At 39.8% G+C, this 22,085-nt stretch overlaps 1 protein-coding gene across 1 annotated transcript; it reads right to left on the bottom strand.

Annotated features, from left to right (window-relative positions):
* Window positions 1–3,317: 3,317 nt before the first annotated feature.
* Window positions 3,318–18,935, bottom strand: trpc6b (transient receptor potential cation channel, subfamily C, member 6b). Its single transcript, XM_061719788.1, has 13 exons — window positions 18,659–18,935; window positions 18,402–18,491; window positions 16,020–16,788; window positions 11,909–12,094; window positions 11,593–11,757; window positions 10,343–10,559; window positions 8,557–8,784; window positions 7,959–8,223; window positions 7,053–7,248; window positions 6,733–6,939; window positions 3,920–3,976; window positions 3,713–3,788; window positions 3,318–3,613 (listed from the first exon to the last, which is right to left on the bottom strand). Exons 2-13 carry the CDS (start codon window positions 18,443–18,445, stop codon window positions 3,450–3,452), a joined length of 2,574 nt encoding a protein of 857 aa, XP_061575772.1. The 5' UTR covers window positions 18,446–18,491; window positions 18,659–18,935; the 3' UTR covers window positions 3,318–3,449.
* Window positions 18,936–22,085: the final 3,150 nt, after the last annotated feature.

Genomic DNA, 22,085 nt, shown 5'->3' with positions numbered 1-22,085 from the left:
ATAAATTAAATCTCTCATATTTCAAATATAATTATCAACTTTTCAGACCTTATCATTTCATACTCTTACATCCAGTACTCGAGTTGTAAAAAAAAAAAAAGAAAAAAAAAGGGGGGGGGGGGGGATTTTATCATATGGGGACAGATAATTTGTGCTGATTACAAATAATATAATATATTACAAATAATAGCAGTGACCAAAACACCTGCAGAAATACTGCAGGAATGACATAGCAGCAGTTAAATGCAGCCTTCTGTAAGCTTTAAATATCCACTGGGCTTACATCAAATACATCAAAACACAACAATAAGAAACAGTTTTCTGAACTTATCAATATGACTCTGTCCTTCACAGGATAAGTAACATGGATCACTGCAAAAACTCAAAGTCTTAACAAGAATATTTGTCTTATTTCTAGTTAAAATGTATAATTTTAGTTAAACAAAAATCTAATTATACTTAAAACAAGACTCATCATTGGAAAAAACAACAATTTTCTCCTGTTTCAAGTAGATTTTCACTTAAAATAAGTAGAAAAATCTGCCAGTGGAACAAGATTTATTTGCTTGTGAAGATAAATCTTGTTCCACTGGCAGATCTTTCTACTTATTTCAAGTGAAAATTTACTTGAAATAGGTGAAAATTGTCAAATAAGTAATTTTTCTGGTGTTATTTTTCTGGTGATGACTCTAAATGTTGAAATAGCAGTAAAACCACATTCATTGATGAAATTACATAAGAGATGGAAAGGGGGGATGGCAGTTTTACAGGGGGGATGATTTTGACCGTTTTTATTTCAGGAGGGATGTCATCCCCCCTCATCCCCCCTCAACTCGAGTACTGCTTACAACTATGTAGTGCTACATAAAACTAGAGATTCCTATTAAACCAGTACTAAACCAGTATAACTCAGAGACTGGGATGAGACTGATCATGTCAGGAATATCCTCTCCATGGTGGTTATCTGATTCTCAAGGCCTTCATGTTGTGGTGCCTCTTAGCTCCTTTGACTCATCTCATTTACTTGTGTTATCCCCGTCAGATATGGGAACTGGTTTTAATATCCGAGCTAATCAGTGGAGTATGGATGTTGCTGATGCGTGCAGTCATGATGCACACGCAGTCCTTGGCTCTATCTCCTTGCGTCATGTTTTTGACAGCATCGGGAGGGATTCTCATGCTGTGGCCTACATATTATAACAATCGCACGTTCATATCTGGATGATGTGTTCTCCAAGTGCTCCAATGGCCCAGTTTTTTCACGAGACTTCAGTCTGCAAATGTTGCCATATTGATATGGCAACAACCAACGGCAACCCTGAAATCCCTGTGCAACACCTTCTACTTTAGTTTAATCAAAGGCACTTTATACATCTCATATTTTTTCACTTCATTCAAAACCTTTTACATTATTTTTCTGTATTACTACCACTTACATGTGTCATTTGTTGCTTTGTCTAACCATAGTGAGCTTTTTTTTTTGTACTCAAGGGGGCCAAATGGTTCTCAGACCTTTTCACTTTCAACTGTGTCAGAGCTCGGTGACATCTGCTGCATATAAACCTCATATTCCAAGAAGGAAAGACAACCAGCATTGGTTTTAATTACATCAATTAAACATCATACTCCAGTAATCTTCATTTTACTGACGCACAGAACGAGGGAGCGAACATGGGTTAATGTCTTGTTTTGAACATCTAACCCAAAGTGACGCTCATTGAGTCTAAGATGACCTCTTAGTAAAAAGGAAAGGGCAGTAAATGTAGCGTAAAGGTTTGATTTCATTTCAAATCTACCACTGACATGTTAAGAGAATATGTTCTTGTATTCAGCGGAACCACATCTTGCTTTTGTCCTCTACGTGGATGAATCCTCCCTGAATGAGACATTATAAACAGGTGGCAGCAGTACTGGAGTTGAGGGGGGATGAGGGGTGATGGCATCCCTGAAATAAAAACGGTCAAAATCACCCCCCTGTAAAACTGCCATCCCCCCTTTCCATCTCTTATGTCATTTCATCAATGAATGTGGTTTTACTGCTATTTCAACATTTAGAGTCATCACCAGAAAAATAACCAGAAAAATAAATTATTTGACAATTTTCACCTGTTTCAAGTAAATTTTCACTTGAAATAAGTAGGAAAATCTGCCAGTGGGACAAGATTTATCTTCTCATTACAAGCAATAAAATCTTGTTCCACTGGCAGATTTTTCTACTTATTTCAAGTGAAAATCTACGTGAAACAGGTGAAAATTGTTGTTTTTTCCAGTGATGAGTCTTGTTTTAAGTGTAATAAGATTTTTTTACTAAAATGAGACATTTTAACTAGAAATAGGACAAATATGAGTTTTTGCAGTGATCCATTTTACTTATCCTGTGAAGGACAGAGTCATATTGATAAGTTCAGAAAACTGTTTTTTATTGTTGTGTTTTGATGTATTTGATGTAAGCCCAGTGGATATTTAAAGCTTACAGAAGGCTGCATTTAACTGCTGCTATGTCATTCCTGCAGTATTTCTGCAGGTGTTTTGGTCAGTGCTATTATTTGTAATATATTATATTATTTGTAATCAGCACAAATTATCTGTCCCCATATGATAAAATCCACCATCCCCCCTGATTTTTTTTAAAACTCCAGAACTGGGTGGCATCAGGCAGACCCATTCAATGGAAGCAGGAAGATGTGCACAGCAGTGTAACATGGCCTGAGCAACAAGGAAAAAGTAAACACACACACACACACACGTCAGCGCCACCATGTGGTTAACTTTACAAATACAAGAACCGGATCACAGAGAATTTAATGAGTTGTCGGTTATGTATATGTTTGTAACAAAGTCAGAATATCTACTCTGGATGAGTATGATTTTAGATAAAACTGTGTTTTAAGTCTGACCAAAGGATCCTCTGACTGTATGCATCATTAAATATATACAGGACTGTCTCAGAAAATTTGAATATTGTGATAAAGTCCTTTATTTTCTGTAATGCAAAAATGTCATACATTCTGGATTCATTACAAATCAACTGAAATATTGCAAGCCTTTTATTATTTTAATATTGCTGATCATGGCTTACAGCTTAAGAAAACTCAAATATTCTATCTCAAAAAATTAGAATATTCTGGGAATCTTAATCTTAAACTGTAAGCCATAATCAGCAATATTAAAATAATAAAAGGCTTGCAATATTTCAGTTGATTTGTAATGAATCCAGAATGTATGACATTTTTGTTTTTTTTAATTGCATTACAGAAAATACAGAACTTTATCACAATATTCTAATTTTCTGAGACAGTCCTGTATGTTTGTAACAAAGTCAGAATATCTACTCTGGATGAGTATGATTTTAGATAAAACTGTGTTTTAAGTCTGACCAAAGCATCCTCTGACTGTATGCCTCATTGATGAGATGATTACATTATGTGAAGGAAATGATTCTCTCAGGTTTAGTGCTTTTTAAGCTCGTGCTTCTGCTCTGCTTTCTGCCTAACGCTGACGACGTCTCCCAGCTGCCTCAGGAGCTCCGTCAGCGTCGTCATGTCGTGGTTCCCCCTCTCCAGCAGCTCGAAGCGAAGACTGGAGATGTCCTGTTTGATCTCTTTCAGCTCCCCTGTGGGACAGCGAGTGAACAAAAATCACATATTTATTGTATTGATTTTGTAATCCCAACATTTCAAGCAGGACATTTGGGGACGATAGCTGAACGCACCTTCATTTACTTCACTGTTCTCTTTATCTGTCTGCGCTTTTAATATGTATCTTTTGATGAGACACTTCATTACCTTCTGTAATGAGGAATGGATGGTTTTAGTCTTAAAATAAGTTCCACACACAAAACCTGAACTAAAATAAACAGTTTGTGCTCATCCAAACATCTCAGTTGTTAATGGGTATAAGGAAGTGAAAATGGCTGTACTTGGTGACGAGTTGGGTGAAGAGATGAGTCCCCCTTCAGTCCTTCGTGTTGCCTTAACTTTAGAATAAGAGGAGAGAAAGACCTGGTGAATATTTGTTGTTTGAGACTAAAACGTGGATTGTAACCAGTACTCGAGTTGTAAAAACAAATCAGGGGGGATGGTGGATTTTATCATATGGGGACAGATAATTTGTGCTGATTACAAATAATATCATATATTACAAATAATAGCACTGACCAAAACACCTGCAGAAATACTGCAGGAATGACATAGCAGCAGTTAAATGCAGCCTTCTGTAAGCTTTAAATATCCACTGGGCTTACATCAAATACATCAAAACACAACAATAAAAAACACTTTTCTGACCTTATCAATATGACTCTGTCCTTCACAGGATAAGTAACATGGATCACTGCAAAAACTCACAATCTTAACAAGAATATTTGTCTTATTTCTAGTTGAAATGTCTCATTTTAGTAAAAAAAATCTCATTACACTTAAAACAAGACTCATCACTGGAAAAAACAACAATTTTCACCTGTTTCAAGTAGATTTTCACTTGAAATAAGAAGAAAAATCTGCCAGTGGAACAAGATTTTTTTGCTTGTAATAAGAAGATAAATCTTGTCCCACTGGCAGATTTTCCTACTTATTTCAAGTGAAAATTTACTTGAAACAGGTGAAAATTGTCAAATAAGTTATTTTTCTGGTGTTGGGCCGCACCCAGTGATCATGTGGACTTTTATAAATGTATATATATTTTGTGATTATGAGGACCTGTAAAACCAGACTTTGCCCCTTCTTCCTGAAGTCCTGCGACCCCCTGCTGCTAACTCCTGGTTATCTCGGCCTGGGTCGAGATAGTCCGTTTACGACCCCCACTGCATGGCCGGAGATCAAAACAAGGACCCAGCAGGGTTTCTGCCAGGGAAAACAGACTTCCTTGGGGTTTTATGACACCTAAGCAGGGGTCGGGACGCAGCGGAGCCCTAAAACCAGGCCTCTTTGGACAGACACAAAATCTACCAGCAACCCCCCCAGCATGCCTTGCGGGATGGGGCGGCGCCTACAAGCGACGCGCATCCAATCACAAACGAGGCACCGATGACGTCACCGCAGCGCGCGTAGGATCAAAACCCCTGCCGCTGCTCTCTTCTCCTCTCTTCTCAACTACATCTCGTCCTGGAACGGCTGGATCTTCTTGGCTCTGGGCCAAAGATCCCACCTCTCTCTCCCCCCGGGCTGGGGGGAGGCAGGAGGCCCGCACCGTACCGGGCCCTGCGGGGTCCGGCCGTTGAAGCCGCGGTCCCCCGGGAGGCTCCGATTTCTCACTAAACTCTGTTCCTCTTTAAGTTCACAGATCCAAGCTTCCGACGCCCACGCGCTCCCGGCAACCAGATCGGGACACAGCTGCGACTCAGACTGAACCCCCCTCCCCGCTCCGAGCCCCTGTCTGCCAACCGGCGCAGGGATCGGGGACGGACGGCCGGCGTCTCGCCCGGCGTGAGCTCTCCCGGGGCCCGGACGGCCGCGCGTCGGCGACCGGCGCAGAGAGGGAAGCACGGCGGAGAGACCGGTCCCCCCGCCGCGCCTAGGAATGCGTGTGAGCCTCCGTTTTGGTCCGGAACCACGGCCCGGCACGAGGCGGCCCCGCCGCTGTCTAATCCGTTTCAGGGGAAGGGACGGGACGCGATAGCCTGACTGCGAAACCCCAGCAGGACCGCGAACCCAGTCGACAAACCCGCAGGCACCCGATTCCGGATCCCAGAGGAGACGTGAGCCCGCGTAGCTGTGATCAGTAGGATTTAAGAGTGTTCAGAACTGTGTGTGAGATTGTGAGACCTGGGTTATCAGTAACTTAAGAGTGTTACAGAGCTAAATCTGTGTTCAGAGCTGAGATTACATCATCATTGTTATCATTATCATGTTTGATTATTTGGTAGTCGTTGTTTTCTGCCGTAGGCACGTTTTAAATGCTGCGTTCGCCATCCGGTCCGATTGCACGTGGCCCAGAGGGCGCGTCCATCTTTAAAAGACCACAGGAGCCCCGTTTGAACTGTAGATGTTCTGTATCTTCGTTATTATTGCTTGATTTCTTTTTTTGTTTCCATTCCATGCATTTAACGTTTATGTTTCATTTTATTGATTGTTGTTTTTCTTGTTAGTTAATGGTTTTATAATAATGTCGTGTGCCATCAGATTTATTCGGGTACTTATTTACATCCCTTTTGATACCCGTATGTAAATAAATTCTGATTGATTTCTTTATGAGTGGTTGTTATTTCATGCAAGATTTGGTCACAAATTGATTTGTTTAAGCAGAGCCTAGTGTTCGGACATCACGCCTTCACTGTTATTCTGTAAGATTTGCTGTTCTGCAGGATAAACCATAATCATATGAGACTGATTTTCTGCTGTTTTAGTTATCGAATCCCACCGGAAGTAAGGCCCGGCGGTGGTGCCCCGAGAATTATCATTTTGATAATATGATTTGATAAATAGTCCACTTTATTAATTATTAATAATTCTTTAATAGAATTATCATTAGCCTTGATAACTGGACAGCCAAGCTACCCGAGTCGCACAACACTGGTGATGACTCTAAATTTTGAAAAAGCAGTAAAACCACATTCATTGATGAAAAGACATAAGGGATGTAAAGGGGGGATGGCAGTTTTACAGGGGGGATGATTTTGACCGTTTTTATTTCAGAGGGGATGCCATCCCCCCTCATCCCCCCTCAACTCCAGTACTGATTGTAACTGAATGAGAATCACTGTTTTCCATGAAGGAAATATTTCTGATGACTTACGTTATTAAGTTCCATCTCATCATTTGAATTGTCTCTGTTTTTGCACGCGAGGACATCCCAGAGTAATCTCTTCATTCCAAGCAAGAGGGACACTACGAACTTGGGGCTGGGTACGAGGTTGAAGGGGACGGGCAGTGTGCTGCCGTGCTCAAAGTAAGAGAACCACAGTTTGGCTCTGGCGAATTTCCACTCAACATCGGCGTCATCCTGCGCCGACAGACAAGACAGGTGAAACGGAAACAGAGGAAGCCTTTGATGAGCAAGGATCTGTATTCCTGGATAGCACACGAGGCAATCAAATGTGGAAGGTTAAGCCGTACCTCAATTTCTTGGAAGGAGCTGTTGAACATGGCTATGAGCATATTCAACAAGACAATCACCATGATGATGTTGTACACCCCGTACAGAACATAGCCTATATTTTCTATAAACTTATGGTTGATGTTAATGACCACGGATTTGACTTCTGACAGTCCAAAGATGGCCCAGAATAGTGTTTTAAAACTTTCCTCAACACTGTAAGAATGAAAAACAAAATAACTACGTTAGTTGAGGCTGGGGCTGGGCGATATATCGAGATTTTAAAATATATCGATATATTATCAGACGTGATATGGTACGAGACAATATCGCTTATATCGATTTAAAAAAAAAAAATTAATTTTTTTTAATGATTTTGATATAGCTTATTTTGTGACAAATTGACTTGAATGTTTTATTTGAGATTTGCACAAATGTTTTGTTATTTGCACAACTGTCAACCTCAGTGGAAAAGTCTGCCTGTTACTGTCTACATTGTATTAATTGCACAGTGTATTTTAATTTAATTGTTATGCAGGAAAGGGATATTTGTTTTATTTTATTCAAGAAGCATTTTTATTCTATATATGCAGGCAGTTTATTTTTATTTCATGTGTTTTATACATTTTGATATTGTGCAGACCTCTGTTAATAAAGGTACCTGTGTGACATTTGGCACGAGGCTTTGTATTAAAACTGACTGAAAAAAATGAAGCTAACAGAGATGCTATGCTATAATGCTTTGGGGGAAACCCCAATTATGTCACAGAAAAAATATCGATATATATCGAGTATCGCCATTTAGCTAGAAAATATCGAGATATGACTTTTGGTCCATATCGCCCAGCCCTAGTTGAGGCACAAAAAGATGGACATGTTTTGCAGATTGTGTCCCAGCGCAAAGGCCGCATCACTGCAACACTTACGTCGTGAAGGCGTCGTTGTGCTTGGCTCCAAGGTAGTACGAGTACAGGTTGAACATTCCCACCATGAACGCCACAAAGACGGTCATGAAAATCACCATGAACTTAAAGATGTCCTTCACCGTTCTTCCCAGAGAGATCTGCAAAGGCCCGAATCTCTCGTTGGCAGGCAAGATGTAAGCGATGCGAGAAAAACTCAGCACGACAGCGATCGCATAGAGGCCTTCGGAGATGAGCTGTGGGTCTGAGGGAATCCAGTGGATTCTCGCTGAAAACACAGAAATGCTGAGTGTAGGAAACCCTGAATCTGTGAATATCCCTTCCTGTGCTAGGTATTCTAATCTAAAAAACCGAACAATCTAAGTGTTTTGTGTAATTAATAAACTAGAAAAAATCAAGTAACCAGAGAAGCTCTACTGTTATCCACGTCAAATAAAGTAAATCATATACTGTTCCTATTGATCATCATCCAATTAAAATCAATATTCAGTGTAAAAGTGCATGTGATTGCTTTCACTAACATAATTGATGGTATTTTATAATTTGCTACAATAATTCAAATCCCTGAAAACAGTCACTGAAACCTTTGGTCCACACTTACCAAGCTGGTAGTACCGTATCTCGAAGGGCAAGGTCATGTTGGACAGGCCATCGTAGTGCTTGTCAATGTAACACTGAGCAGCATGTGCATGCCAGAAAGCCATTAGCCTGGCAATGAAAGAGGTCATGAAAATGGACAAAATACTAAAGTCCAGGAGATTCCAGGGTTCTGACAGGTATTCTCGGATGTCTTGTGACCAAATATCCTTACATTCTTCCCAAATCTTCCCTGTAAGGAAGAAAAATGTAATTATTATCAAAAAACGTTGACAGTCAGTCACACTGTTTGTCGTTGCGATGAAGAATGGCTGATATGATGTATGAATATCCCAAAACAGACTTGAACCGATGATCCAATCACTGAGGACTGACTTACAAACGTGACGTAATATAGATACAAAGCTTTACAAATTCAAGTGTTACCTTGCTGTTTTCCCATTGAAAATATAATTACAGGTCTGATTTTTCTACTTTTGGTTTCTGATATCCATCATTCAACACATACAGCTGTGTATTGCAATTTAAATAAAATAAAGTAACAGCATGCAAACGTATGCCAACTTGTTGGGACGTGATTCGGTAGGTTGTTCATCGGTTGATCTTTGCTCTTACCCGCACATCCGGTTACAGATTGTGGGTGACGACTGAAAGAACAAGACCATGGATGCAAGTGACTAACAGGAGTATCCTCCCCAGGATGGCTGGACTCTCCCTTAGAGATAGGATGAGACGTTCAGTCATCCAAGAGGGACTTGGAGTAGAATCGCTTCCAGAGGTGTCAAGTAACGAAGTACAAATACTTTGTTACCTTACTTAAGTAGAAATTTTGGTTATCTATACTTTACTGGAGTAATTATTTTTCAGACGACTTTTTACTTTTACTCCTTACATTTTCACGCAATTATCTGTACTTTTTATTCCTTACATTTTAAAAACAGCCTCGTTACTCTATTTCATTTCTGCCTTTAAAATAAAACTATCCAGTTAAATTGCTCCATCCGGATAGAGTGAATTTGGTTGTGGTTGTTTCAGATGTTCTTGTCCAGTTTTGTTCTTACATCCGTTCCCTCAGATTCCTGCAACTAAACTTGGATGTACATTCCAATAAAGGTTAGGATAAATGATAACATGAACATGAAGTTTGACTTTTTGCACCATTACAATACTTATAGGCAACTAGTCATCATATCTTCTGCTCTCTGAAACACATGTTAATGCTCAATAGTACACATATGGTTCTTTAATATATTTGCATTATACTAAGATGCATTCATTTTCAATGGCTTTTAGCCTTAATGGCTTTTTTCCCCCCTTACATTACTTTTACTTTTATACTTTAAGTAGTTTTGAAACCAGTACTTTTATACTTTTACTTGAGTAAAAAACTTGAGTTGATACTTCAACTTCTACAGGAGTATTTTTAAACTCTAGTATCTATACTTCTACCTGAGTAATGAATGTGAATACTTTTGACACCTCTGATCGCTTCTCCTTCACAACGAAGAGCCAACTGATGGTTCGGAGGATGCATACCTCTCTGCAGAGGCTGCTACCCCGGAAACCTGAACCTGGGGATGGATGGATGGATGGATGGATGGATGGATGGATGGATGGATGGATGGATGGATGGATGGATGGATGGATGGATGGATGGATGGATGGATGGATGGATGATGGATGGATGGATGGATGGATGGATGGATGGATGGATGGATGGAGGGAGGGAGGGATGGATTTGATTTGTGTTGGAAAACGGGAGAGAGGAAAGGTGTGTTTATACTCGTGACCTATGACCCAGGAAATGATGAGGATCTCCATCCAGGTGAAGGGAGTGGTCTTCATCCGGAAGAGCTGTGAAGGATAATCGTGGGTGGTCATGTTGGGCAGAAGCGACGTTCCTGCGAAGCGGTCCGCTGCGTTCAGGACCAGCAGACCAAGAAATATCACAAAGGAAGCTGCATGGGCCACAAACTTCAGGAAGGGTCCGCACATAAGTTTCCCTAACTGACGTGAAAAGTGACAGAAAAAGACAAATGTTATTTTGATTGTGTGATGCCTCCAACCGTATTTTCAGATACAGTGGGTGCAGACTCTTTCTAATATTTGCATTTTAAGTTTTCGTTAATAAGATGTTAAGTGTATTGATCTATTTAACCAGTAAGCATGTTGGTAGTGTGTGTTACTATTAACTATAATCCCAATATACATTCTTTTCAATCTACTAAGAAAGCATTAACTGCTTCCTATGAGCAGTACTCAAGTTGTAAAAAGAAATCAGGGGGGATGGTGGATTTTATCATATGGGGACAGATAATTTGTACTGATTACAAATAATATAATATATTACAAATAATAGCACTGACCAAAACACCTGCAGAAATACTGCAGGAATGACATAGCAGCAGTTAAATGCAGCCTTCTGTAAGCTTTAAATATCCACTGGGCTTACATCAAATACATCAAAACACAAAAATAAAAAACAGTTTTCTGAACTTATCAATATGACCCTGTCCTTCACAGGGTAAGTAAAATGGATCACTGCAAAAACTCAATCTTAACAAGAATATTTGTCTTATTTCTAGTTAAAATGTCTCATTTTAGTGAAAAAATCTCATTACACTTAAAACAAGACTCATCACTGGAAAAAACAACAATTTTCACCTGTTTCAAGTAGATTTTCACTTAAAATAAGTAGAAAAATCTGCCAGTGGAACAAGATTTTTTTGCTTGTAATGAGAAGATAAATCTTGTCCCACTGGCAGATTTTTCTACTTATTTCAAGTGAAAATTTACTTGAAACAGGTGAAAATTGTCAAATAAGTTATTTTTCTGGTGTTATTTTTCTGGTGATGACTCTAAATGTTGAAATATCAGTAAAACCACATTCATTGATGAAATTAGGGATGGAAAGGGGGGATGGCAGTTTTACAGGGGGGATGATTTTGACCGTTTTTATTTCAGGGGGGATGCCATCCCCCCTCAACTCGAGTACTGCCTATGAGTAATGTTTATTTGGTTAAAAGGATGTACAACTAACCTTACTTGACGGGGCCATCCAGTAGATGACAGCCAGGATGGGCAGCCCGACGGCTACGCCGAGGACAAGAAGAATCTTTACTGCCATTGTTTGCTGTTGCAGTCCGGACAAGTTCTGGTACCAGATGGAGCGCAGTTGCTGCTGGCAGTTTGGATGTGCCACAAACTGCTCACAAGAGATGAGGGTTTGGTATGTGTGTTTGTTTGACAGAGAGAGAAATGGACAGAGAGGAAGACTGAGAGGAGTAACGCACGACACAGGCAACAGTACCTGTTAGAGATGAGAGCATTGTGGGTAATTGTGATCACGTGCTCACCTTTTTTACTTCATATTTTATTGCCAGTTTTAACCTGATGAGGTTTTGTCTGCCAAAGAATTCAGAGTTGGTGCATGATTCACCGTCCCCGTTTAAGATCGCCTCCACCTCCTCTGTGTTCCGACACAAGTCCAGGAGTCCCACCACGAAGTCTTTACACTCCAGAGACAGTTTCTTGTAATCGTTCTGTAACACAGAGGCAGAGGTGTCAAGTAACGAAGTACAAATACTTTGTTACCTTACTTAAGTAGAAATTTTGGTTATCTATACTTCACTGGAGTAATTATTTTTCAGACGACTTTTTACTTTTACTCCTTACATTTTCACGCAATTATCTGAACTTTTTACTCCTTACATTTTAAAAACAGCCTTGTTACTCTAATTCATTTTGGCCTTTAAATAAAAACTATCCAGTTAAATTGCTCCATCCGGATAGAGTGAATTTGGTTGTGGTTGTTTCAGATGTTCTTGTCCAGTTTTGTTCTTACATCCGTTCCCTCAGATTCCTGCAACTAAACTTGGATGTACATTCCAATAAAGATTAGGATAAATGATAACATGCCTCTGAAGTTTGACTTTTTGCACCATTACAATACTTATAGGCAACTAGTCATCAAATCTTCTGCTCCCTGAAACACATGTTAATGCTTGTTGTGGAATTTATCAAAAACCAGTTCAGAAGTCCGCTCGTGGTATAGAGAGGTTTTAATCAGTTCAGCCGGCGGTCGACATAACCATCGCAGATCGAGTCTGTATTTGGTGTGTCGACCCCAATTGCTTTGTCCAAAGGGTTTTTATACAAAAGTTACAGGAATAAACCAGCCCAGTGAGAGGTGGGACTTTTAGCTTTGGGACCACCCCTGAGTAATCAGGAAGTCCGTATATGTTCTTTGTCTCTGTGGGGGCTGGAAGTCTCGGCAGGGATGCAGAACGCCGGACCTTGCGTGACAATGTCCCGGCAGGGGTCCCCAGGAACTGGGACCCGCATGTCTATGAGCATAAGGGGGGGCTTGAGCAATCTGCAAGGCGTCGTTGTGTCCCTGCAGGGGGGCCAAATGGTCAAAATGCTTCATCAATTCACAATTTTTTTTTTTTTTTTTTTACAGTGGAGTACATCATTTTAGTAATAGTTTGAGTGATACATATGTTTGCAAGTAAACCTTAGACATGTGGTCGGAAACCAAATAACAACAAGCCAACAAAGCAAATTCAAAAATCAAGTAACCAACGTGTCCTAACTGTTCTTTAAACCAATGAAACAAACTACTTATGACAGGTGTATGTAACATTTTGGCAATATCTTTCAAGTGATGCGTTATTTCTTGGACTGTGGCATTGCGGGTATAAATGTACAACATTCAGTTTTAATGACAGCACAAGTTCCCCCTTGAGAAGCTAATAAATCCATCATCCCTAAAGCAGTCATTTCTTGTGAGAGCATAGGCATGTCTTTTGCAGTGGTGTTGGCTAATCTTCAACTGCATGGGATAAATATCTTATCTGTTCCAAAGCTGCCATGACTCCGTAATTTGGAACGAGGGCACCAAAAAATCTTGTCCATGGTGTTTGTGTGTGTGTGTACAATTCTCTTCTAACAATGTGAACGATTCTCATGGCTGGTACCGCATGGCCCAGACCACATATTCCAGACCAACCGTTTGGAAGATATTCACAAGCCTTCACGCCACAAATCCAGTAAACATCCTTTGGTAGAGGTATGGAACAGCGATTAACCATTGTAGCAAGGTAGCTATAATAGTGGATTTTGGCTGGTTTTAGGCTTAACAAGCGGTTCTTCAGAAGGAGAGCATGTGGAGTCACAGTTTGGCCTGTGCTGCTCCTTTGCTCCTTTGCTCCCCTGCTCCCCTGCTCCCCTGCTCCTCTGCAGAGGTCCCAGGTGCTGGAGCTCAGCTACTTCTGGGCAGGAAGAAGAAGGAATCGGCTGGTTTCCGCTGCATGGTCGAGGAGTTGTGTTCTTGCAGTGGGATGCGTGGAACCAGGTTAGACGCCCCTCACACTTGACGGCGGTGTTGGTGGTGAGCAGGACGTGTTGAGGTTTAGACCAGCGAGGTTTCAGGGCGTTTTTCCGTCGGAACTCCCTGACACAGACCCAGTTGCCGGGTTGGAGGTTATGGCACGGTTTGTGACTAGGAGGAGACTGGACAGCTTTTACTTGTCTGTGGATTGACTGGACAGCAAAAGTTTAGAGTACAACAGAATGATATCATGGATTCATCCATGGCATGGAAGTCCATCTTCTTCATATATACAGAACTGAATTGCTTGGTATGGTCATAGGTCTACCCATAATCCTTTCATGAAGCGTGAGTTTTGTGCTTCCTAATGGGTGTTAACAGGTGTCAACATTGTCCATTTAAGTCCAGTTTAAAATTCTCTGCACATACAAAAACATTTTCATACATGAACATTTTCATACAAGAATAATTTCATATCCCTCACATAATGTCTATTTGCAGAGCTTCAAAAAAAATCACGGTGGGGGGAAGTGTTGATAATGTTTGCAATATTTTTATAGGATGCAAATCTTGGAGCTTATCAGTCTTTCAACACTATCTGACACATTCCCCTTTTTTCTCATCTGTGATTGCCAACTGTGATCAACTATTCACGTGTACAAGGATGTGGGTGCAACAACGCGGCCGTCGTTGCTGACCCACATCAAGGAGTCCACTTCATGTTTGCTTTTGTTGTGGAATTTATCAAAAACCAGTTCAGAAGTCCGCTCGTGGTATAGAGAGGTTTTAATCAGTTCAGCCGGCGGTCGACATAACCATCGCAGATCGAGTCTGTATTTGGTGTGTCGACCCCAATTGCTTTGTCCAAAGGGTTTTTATACAAAAGTTACAGGAATAAACCAGCCCAGTGAGAGGTGGGACTTTTAGCTTTGGGACCACCCCTGAGTAATCAGGAAGTCCGTATATGTTCTTTGTCTCTGTGGGGGCTGGAAGTCTCGGCAGGGATGCAGAACGCCGGACCTTGCGTGACAATGTCCCGGCAGGGGTCCCCAGGAACTGGGACCCGCATGTCTATGAGCATAAGGGGGGGCTTGAGCAATCTGCAAGGCGTCGTTGTGTCCCTGCAGGGGGGCCAAATGGTCAAAATGCTTCATCATGCTCAATAGTACACATATATGGTTCTTTAATATATTTGCATTATGCATTACGCATTACGTTACTTTTACTTTTATACTTTAAGTAGTTTTGAAACCAGTACTTTTATACTTTTACTTGAGTAAAAAACTCGAGTTGATACTTCAACTTCTACAGGAGTATTTTTAAACTCTAGTATCTATACTTCTACCTGAGTAATGAATGTGAATACTTTTGACACCTAGCTGTTACTTAATGCTTATTCACTCCAAATAAACCCCATTAGTAAATGATTACTAGGGGCATTATTAACGTTTTACTTATATATTAACTAATGTAATAATTAATACTAAGTAATGCATACATAAGGATAAATAATTACATAATGTAACGCTTATTAATGCTTACTAATGTATTAATTAACCCTGAGCAGTAGACATTAATTAACTGTTTGTTAATGCATTAACTAATATGTTAATTAATGTTAAGTAACACATAATAATGGTTATTTAACTGTTATTAAACTGTTAATTAATGCTTAATAATGCATTAACTAACGTTAATTAAGGGACCCTTATTGTAAAGTGTTACCCACATGTTAATGCTCAATAGTACACATATGGTTCTTTAATATATTTGCATTATACTAAGATGCATTCATTTTCAATGGCGTTTGTCCTTAATGGCTTTTTTCCCCCTTACATTACTTTAACTTTTATACTTTAAGTAGTTTTGAAACCAGTACTTTTATACTTTTACTTGAGTAAAAAACTTGAGTTGATACTTTAACTTCTACAGGAGTATTTTTAAACTCTAGTATCTATACTTCTACCTGAGTAATGAATGTGAATACTTTTGACACCTCTGCACAGAGGCAACATACAGAGCGCAGGACATCCCTGCTATACTTTAATGACACTTTAGAGGGGAAAAAATCCTGTCAATGTTTATGTTTTTACAAAAAAAAAAAAAAAATGCACATTTTCATTGAAATATTGCACCTTGAACTCCTTTTCAGTGTTGGCCAGAACTGCCAGCTCGTTGCTCAGCTCCAAAGCTGCCATCACCGCGTCTTCGTTGGAAAGGCACAGATATGCTGGACTGGCCAGACCTTTGTATGCATTGATGCGGGATTGTGAAAGGCTGAAAGAGTCCTGCCTCTGCTGCTCGCTGCAGGGCCTGCACTGGCAGAAGAAATCATGGGGCCGCTCTATACGGGCCCCTTTCAGAAAAAGTATATGCACTATTTCATACGCGTGGCACTGCGAAGCCAGTATGACGGGAGTGATGTCGTGGGAAAAACGGGTGCCATTCTCATCGAAAGAAAAAAAGTCATCCTGTGTCTCTGCCTGGCCGGGGCTGTTAGTCAGTCTCTGGCCGTCTGCAAAGGCCTCGTGGCTCAATATGGTCTCTACTATCCGGATGTAGCCTTTACTGATGGCTAACAGCAAAGCGTCCCCTATTCGAGCGAGGTCTCTCTGCTTCAGTAGCAGCTTGGTGACTTCCAAATGCTCGCTGGCGACCGCCAGCTGCAGGGCGTTCTGGCCCATGTAGTTTACACAGTTGACGTTGAGCTGAGGAAGCTCCTCCAGCATCCGCCTCACTTCGGGAACATTGCCATACTCTGCAGCTTCAAGAAAATACTCCTCGGTTACAGAGAGAGAGGAGGACGACTGAGCTTCGAACAGGTAGCCAGCTCCCCGCGCAGCTTGTCTCCGGGACTTGGCTGGAATCTGCCCCGGCATCATGGTGTTCACTTCACCGGACCATCTAAACACAGATAAATATGGTTTAGTCATAACTCCATTCTTACAGGACTGCCAACCAGAGGTGTCAAAAGTATTCACATTCACTACTCAGGTAGAAGTATAGATACTAGAGTTTAAAAATACTCCTGTAGAAGTTGAAGTAACAACTCAAGTTTTTTACTCAAGTAAAAGTATAAAAGTACTGGTTTCAAAACTACTTAAAGTATAAAAGTAAAAGTAATGTAAGGGGGGAAAAAGCCATTAAGGACAAAAGCCATTGAAAATGAATGCATCTTAGTATAATGCAAATATATTAAAGAACCATATATGTGTACTATTGAGCATTAACATGTGTTTCAGAGAGCAGGAGATATGATGACTAGTTGCCTATAAGTATTGTAATGGTGCAAAAAGTCAAACTTCAGAGGCATGTTATCATTTATCCTAACCTTTATTGGAATGTACATCCAAGTTTAGTTGCAGGAATCTGAGGGAACGGATGTAAGAACAAAACTGGACAAGAACATCTGAAACAACCACAACCAAATTCACTCTATCCAGATGGAGCAATTTAACTGGATAGTTTTTATTAAAGGCCGAAATGAAATAGAGTAACGAGGCTGTTTTTAAAATGTAAGGAGTAAAAAGTACAGATAATTGCGTGAAAATGTAAGGAGTAAAAGTAAAAAGTCGTCTGAAAAATAATTACTCCAGTGAAGTATAGATAACCAAAATTTGTACTTAAGTAAGGTAACGAAGTATTTGTACTTTGTTACTTGACACCTCTGCTGCCAACAGATTATAACTCTATAAAATGATCATTGTTATAGTAAGATATATTTCCTATTTAATCCCACTCAGCAGACATGTTCATTAGTTCAGTCATTTATGAGGTCAGTTCGTCTTTATTTCCAGAAGAAGGAGGAAAAACCCTTGGAGATTAAAGAGGACAGCAGGGACCCAAGAAATGAATGGAAAACAAATTTAAATGCACACTGGGTGTCAGCTGAGTCATATCTGGCACATGGCTACATGTGTGACGCCCCCCACAGATTCATCATCTGCTCCTGCTCCTTCCATGGCATCGCGCTGTCTATCCACTCAGGCTCTGCCTCAAAGTCAAATTTATATTGCCTGTTTGGGTCGTAACAGGCGAATGCTGTCTGAAACATGACACATTACTGTTTTATCATGTAAGACTTTTGAAGTGCTGCGTCAAATACGTACATCAGACAGGAATCATACTGACAGCGGCTTTTTTCCACCCCTCTAATCATATCTTCTGTTACCGTCAAATGAGTACATCTTCTTTCTGTTCACTAATGAAGTTTGAATAACATGGTTATCTTAGGAGCTAATTGCTTTTGCACAGATGATGTATGATGATTTAAAATTATACCAATGCCCCTTTATTCAGTCATGATCAGTTTAACAAGATTATGCATAATTAACTATTTGATGAGCGCATGAAGGAAAACTAGAATTCGTTCTAGTTTAGTTAAATTATTCATCTGTAGCATGTAGTCTCTTTCATCTGGGACAATGTAAACTACAGATGGTGCCCTGAATTAAAAACAGAATTGATATAATTAAGATGATTGCAAACATGATCAGAAAGAAAGACAGAAAACATGCCTGGATTTCTGAGAACGCCTTGATATTTTGCATCTCTGCATCATGATGCGACCGGGATGTCAGTCAGAGAAAGTGATGCATCAGTGATGACTGAAAGAATAAAGAAAATGTTGCATTTGCAAAACTTCCTTTAACAGAAACACTTACTTCACTTTTATCTTGAACTGTATAATAGGATTAGTTTCTGGAAATAAAAAAAAAAACATCCTAGGTTTAAAGCAATGTCTTTTCAGGAACCATAAGAGCATTTCACTTACCTCAAAGCCTCATCCACCTAATAACTTCAGAAACATTTAAGTCCTGGACCATCAGGAGCCAAAAACGACGTCCAGGCAGGATCAGCTGCACCGTATGTTCTATTATCCCCAAGTGATGTTTGCCTCAGGACCACCTGCCTCCGTCCACCTGACTCACAATGCCTCCCAGCTTGGGGTTTCATGCTCTGGGAGCTGGCGCCCGTAGTGGGCGGTTTTTTAGATAGCTTTTAAGGTGTGTCCTGGAATGGGGATTAGGTTTAATTTCCTTGACTTTCAATAGCTGTGCCTCTAAGCCTCTACATAAAAATAAATTAATAAATGTGAAGCACTCTATAAAAGAGGATTCAAACGCATACTAATAAGTGGCTGTTCCACAAACTGTGGGTGCTAAGTGATTTTTTTTTTTTTTTTATCTAGATAAACTCATCTAGATATTGTTTTAACTTTCAAAGTGCAGACTACACAGGGCCTCTCTTATACCCACTGAAGTCCATATAGGCCTATATTTAACACTGGATGCAGCTTATGCAACATTTCTTTGACTGAAGGTCAGCAATTGGGCAAAAGAGGATTTTCTCAAATCCTCTTTACTCCACTTGATCAAATGGATCAAATATTAAACACTAGCACACTTTCATATTTTTCAAGGCTTCCCCCACTAATATACCCTACAATTACAACTTAGAACTGTTATGGCTCTTTAATCATTAAAAAGGGGCTTACCTGTTACATTTTTTTAAACTCATAATTAATTACTTAAAATATGTAATAATTAAGTGGATCAACCTACAACAGTTTATACGTATTCAATATGACTCTTTCTTGTTTCACTACAACGTCGCTGGCTAATTAAACTGCATTATAAAGCATGTCAAACAGTGGCATCTATTTATAGATGGATGATATACTGTAGAAGTCATTGGTTGGCATGATGCATTATTATATTATATTAATATTAATATTAATAATAATAATAATAATGATAATACATACATACATTTTATATAGCACTTTTCAAGGTACCCAAAGACACCGCGGTTGAATTGGTTTGATATTGGATATTGGATATTGGATATTGGACATTCAAATTCAACACCCATAAAACTTGTGATACATACCACTGATTTTGGTCATTTGGCTTGTGATGTGTTCATGGTCATCTAGACTATAGGCCTATCACAAGAGAGTAATTATTATAAAATCATATTATGGGCTGATTTAATGAGGTTTAGGATGACCATGAACACATCACAAGCAATATGACCAAAATCAGTGGTATGTATAACAAGTTTTATGTGTGTTGAATTCATTAAACCACATTAAATCAGCCCATATATGATTTTTAAATCAGCCCATAAATCAGCCCATATATATGATTTTTAAATCAGCCCATATATATGATTTTTTTAATAATTACTGTTTTGTGATATATAGTCTAGATCCGTGATTCCCAACCCCCGGTCCCCGGACCGGTACCGGTCCGTAGAGCCGTTACTACCGGGCCGTGGAATGGCTTGTGTTCCGATCATAATTAGGGCTGCAACGACGTTGTCGACAAAAAGCGATAATCAAAATCGTCGGCAATTGTCACCAGACGGTTTTTTCCCAATGGAGTGAGGCATCTCACTTCACTTTAGCTCATACAATCTCTGCCCAGAGCCGCGTGTCAGCGCAGCTTTTTTTTTTTTTTTTTTTTTGCGTCTCCCCGCACCAGACGACTGCGCTCACTGATCAATACTGCAGATGCTGATCAATGATGAGCAGGGGTCCGTTTCACAAAGCAGGTTTAGTGAAAACTCTGAGTCTGTTAACCCTGAAATGAGGGAAACTCTGAGTTTTCCGTTTCACAAAGGGAGGTAACTCAAACCAGAGAAAGAGAGGTAACTCTAGCCTGTTTCACAAAGAGAGGTAACTTAAGCTCTCGGTCAGTTACTGCAGTAACAGACTCTCTGAACCTAACCTGGACCAGGTTTATATCAATGAACCTCGAGTTTCTCTGCGTCTCCGCCTCTTTCAGAGCCGCACGCACATTTGATTTCCTCATTCATTCAGTCAGCAGACGAGTTTTGGCGAAGTTCTGCCGTCTGTCACTAAAAACAGAGTCAGTATTTTAGAAGTCCATTGTCACGAACATGGCATGTCCTTTTGATGAAGACACAATTGATGAAGGTGCAGAATTTATGCGCAGAGAATTAAATATTCGTCGGGATATGGTTATCAGACCACGTAATACATGTACATTACAGTACATAGTCTCATTACAGGCAAAGCAATATGTGTTAATCCTTTATTTGTTATAATTTTGATGATTGAATTGTTTAATGATTTCATAATATATTCAAATTTTTTGAGATTTTTTATTTGGGGTTTCATAAACTGTGAGCCATAATCACCAAAATTATAACAAAGGCTTGAAATATCTCACTTTGCATGTAGTGGGAAATAATATTTGTTTCACCTTAAGTTGAATTTACTACGAATGAAGTTTTGCAATATATTCAAATTTTCCGACCTCCACCTGTATATTATTACATATAATAATAAATAATAATAAATAAGAGCATAATACAGGGGTCTCCAACTCCGGTCCTGGAAAGACCTATCCAGCATGTTTTAGGTGTCTCCCTGCATGAATGACAGCAGCAAAGTTGAATAAAATATCTATTTTTTTATTGAAGTACCCATCTTTCTCGTGTTTATTATCATTTGCCACATAATTAAAGCAACCTCATACTAAATTTAAGAAAACAATTTTTGCATTTTTTTGTCATATAATATCATCCAAAACTTGTCGAAATGTGTTTCTTTGAGTGGCAGCCCTGTCATGGCTTGGCGGACAATAAGTTCTGGTACCCGACCAGACTGAACAGCGCCATGCACAGGTGCTGTATGCAGGTTAGGTACAGTCAGCTGCAGAGATGAGCGGACCTCAGCAAACCTCCATGAGCCGTTTCTTTACTAGTTGTTCGAGTAAAAGAAAAAGTGATGAACAAGTGGACAATCCTACCAAAAAGAAAAGCAAAAGCTTTAATCGCAAGTACGACATTATGTATATAAAATACGGATTTGTTACAACGGGCGATTTGGAGGCGCCAAACACACTTTGTATTTTATGTGGAGAAACGCTCGGCAACGAAGCAAAAGAAGCCATCCAAGCTTCAAAGACACTTAAATACAAAACATCCTTCTCTCAAAGACAAACCAGTGGAAGGAAAAAACGTGACTTAGATTTGCAGAAGCAAGTTTTAAAGGCCACAACATCAGCTAACGTCGCTGATGATAGCCTGCATTTTAAAATGCATTGTTTTTTTCTAAAATGTTTATTAAAATTGACATAAATTGTCAACCGGTCCCTGAGCTTTTTGTTTATACTTCTGCTGGTCCTTGGCACAAAAAAGGTTGGGAACCCTTGGTCTAGATGACCATG

The sequence above is a fragment of the Cololabis saira genome, chromosome 4 (assembly GCF_033807715.1).
Source record: "Cololabis saira isolate AMF1-May2022 chromosome 4, fColSai1.1, whole genome shotgun sequence".
NCBI classification, from domain to species: domain Eukaryota; kingdom Metazoa; phylum Chordata; class Actinopteri; order Beloniformes; family Belonidae; genus Cololabis; species Cololabis saira.
The sequence above is the reverse complement of the archived record's forward strand: the minus strand, read 5'-3'. Positions and strand labels throughout refer to the sequence as shown.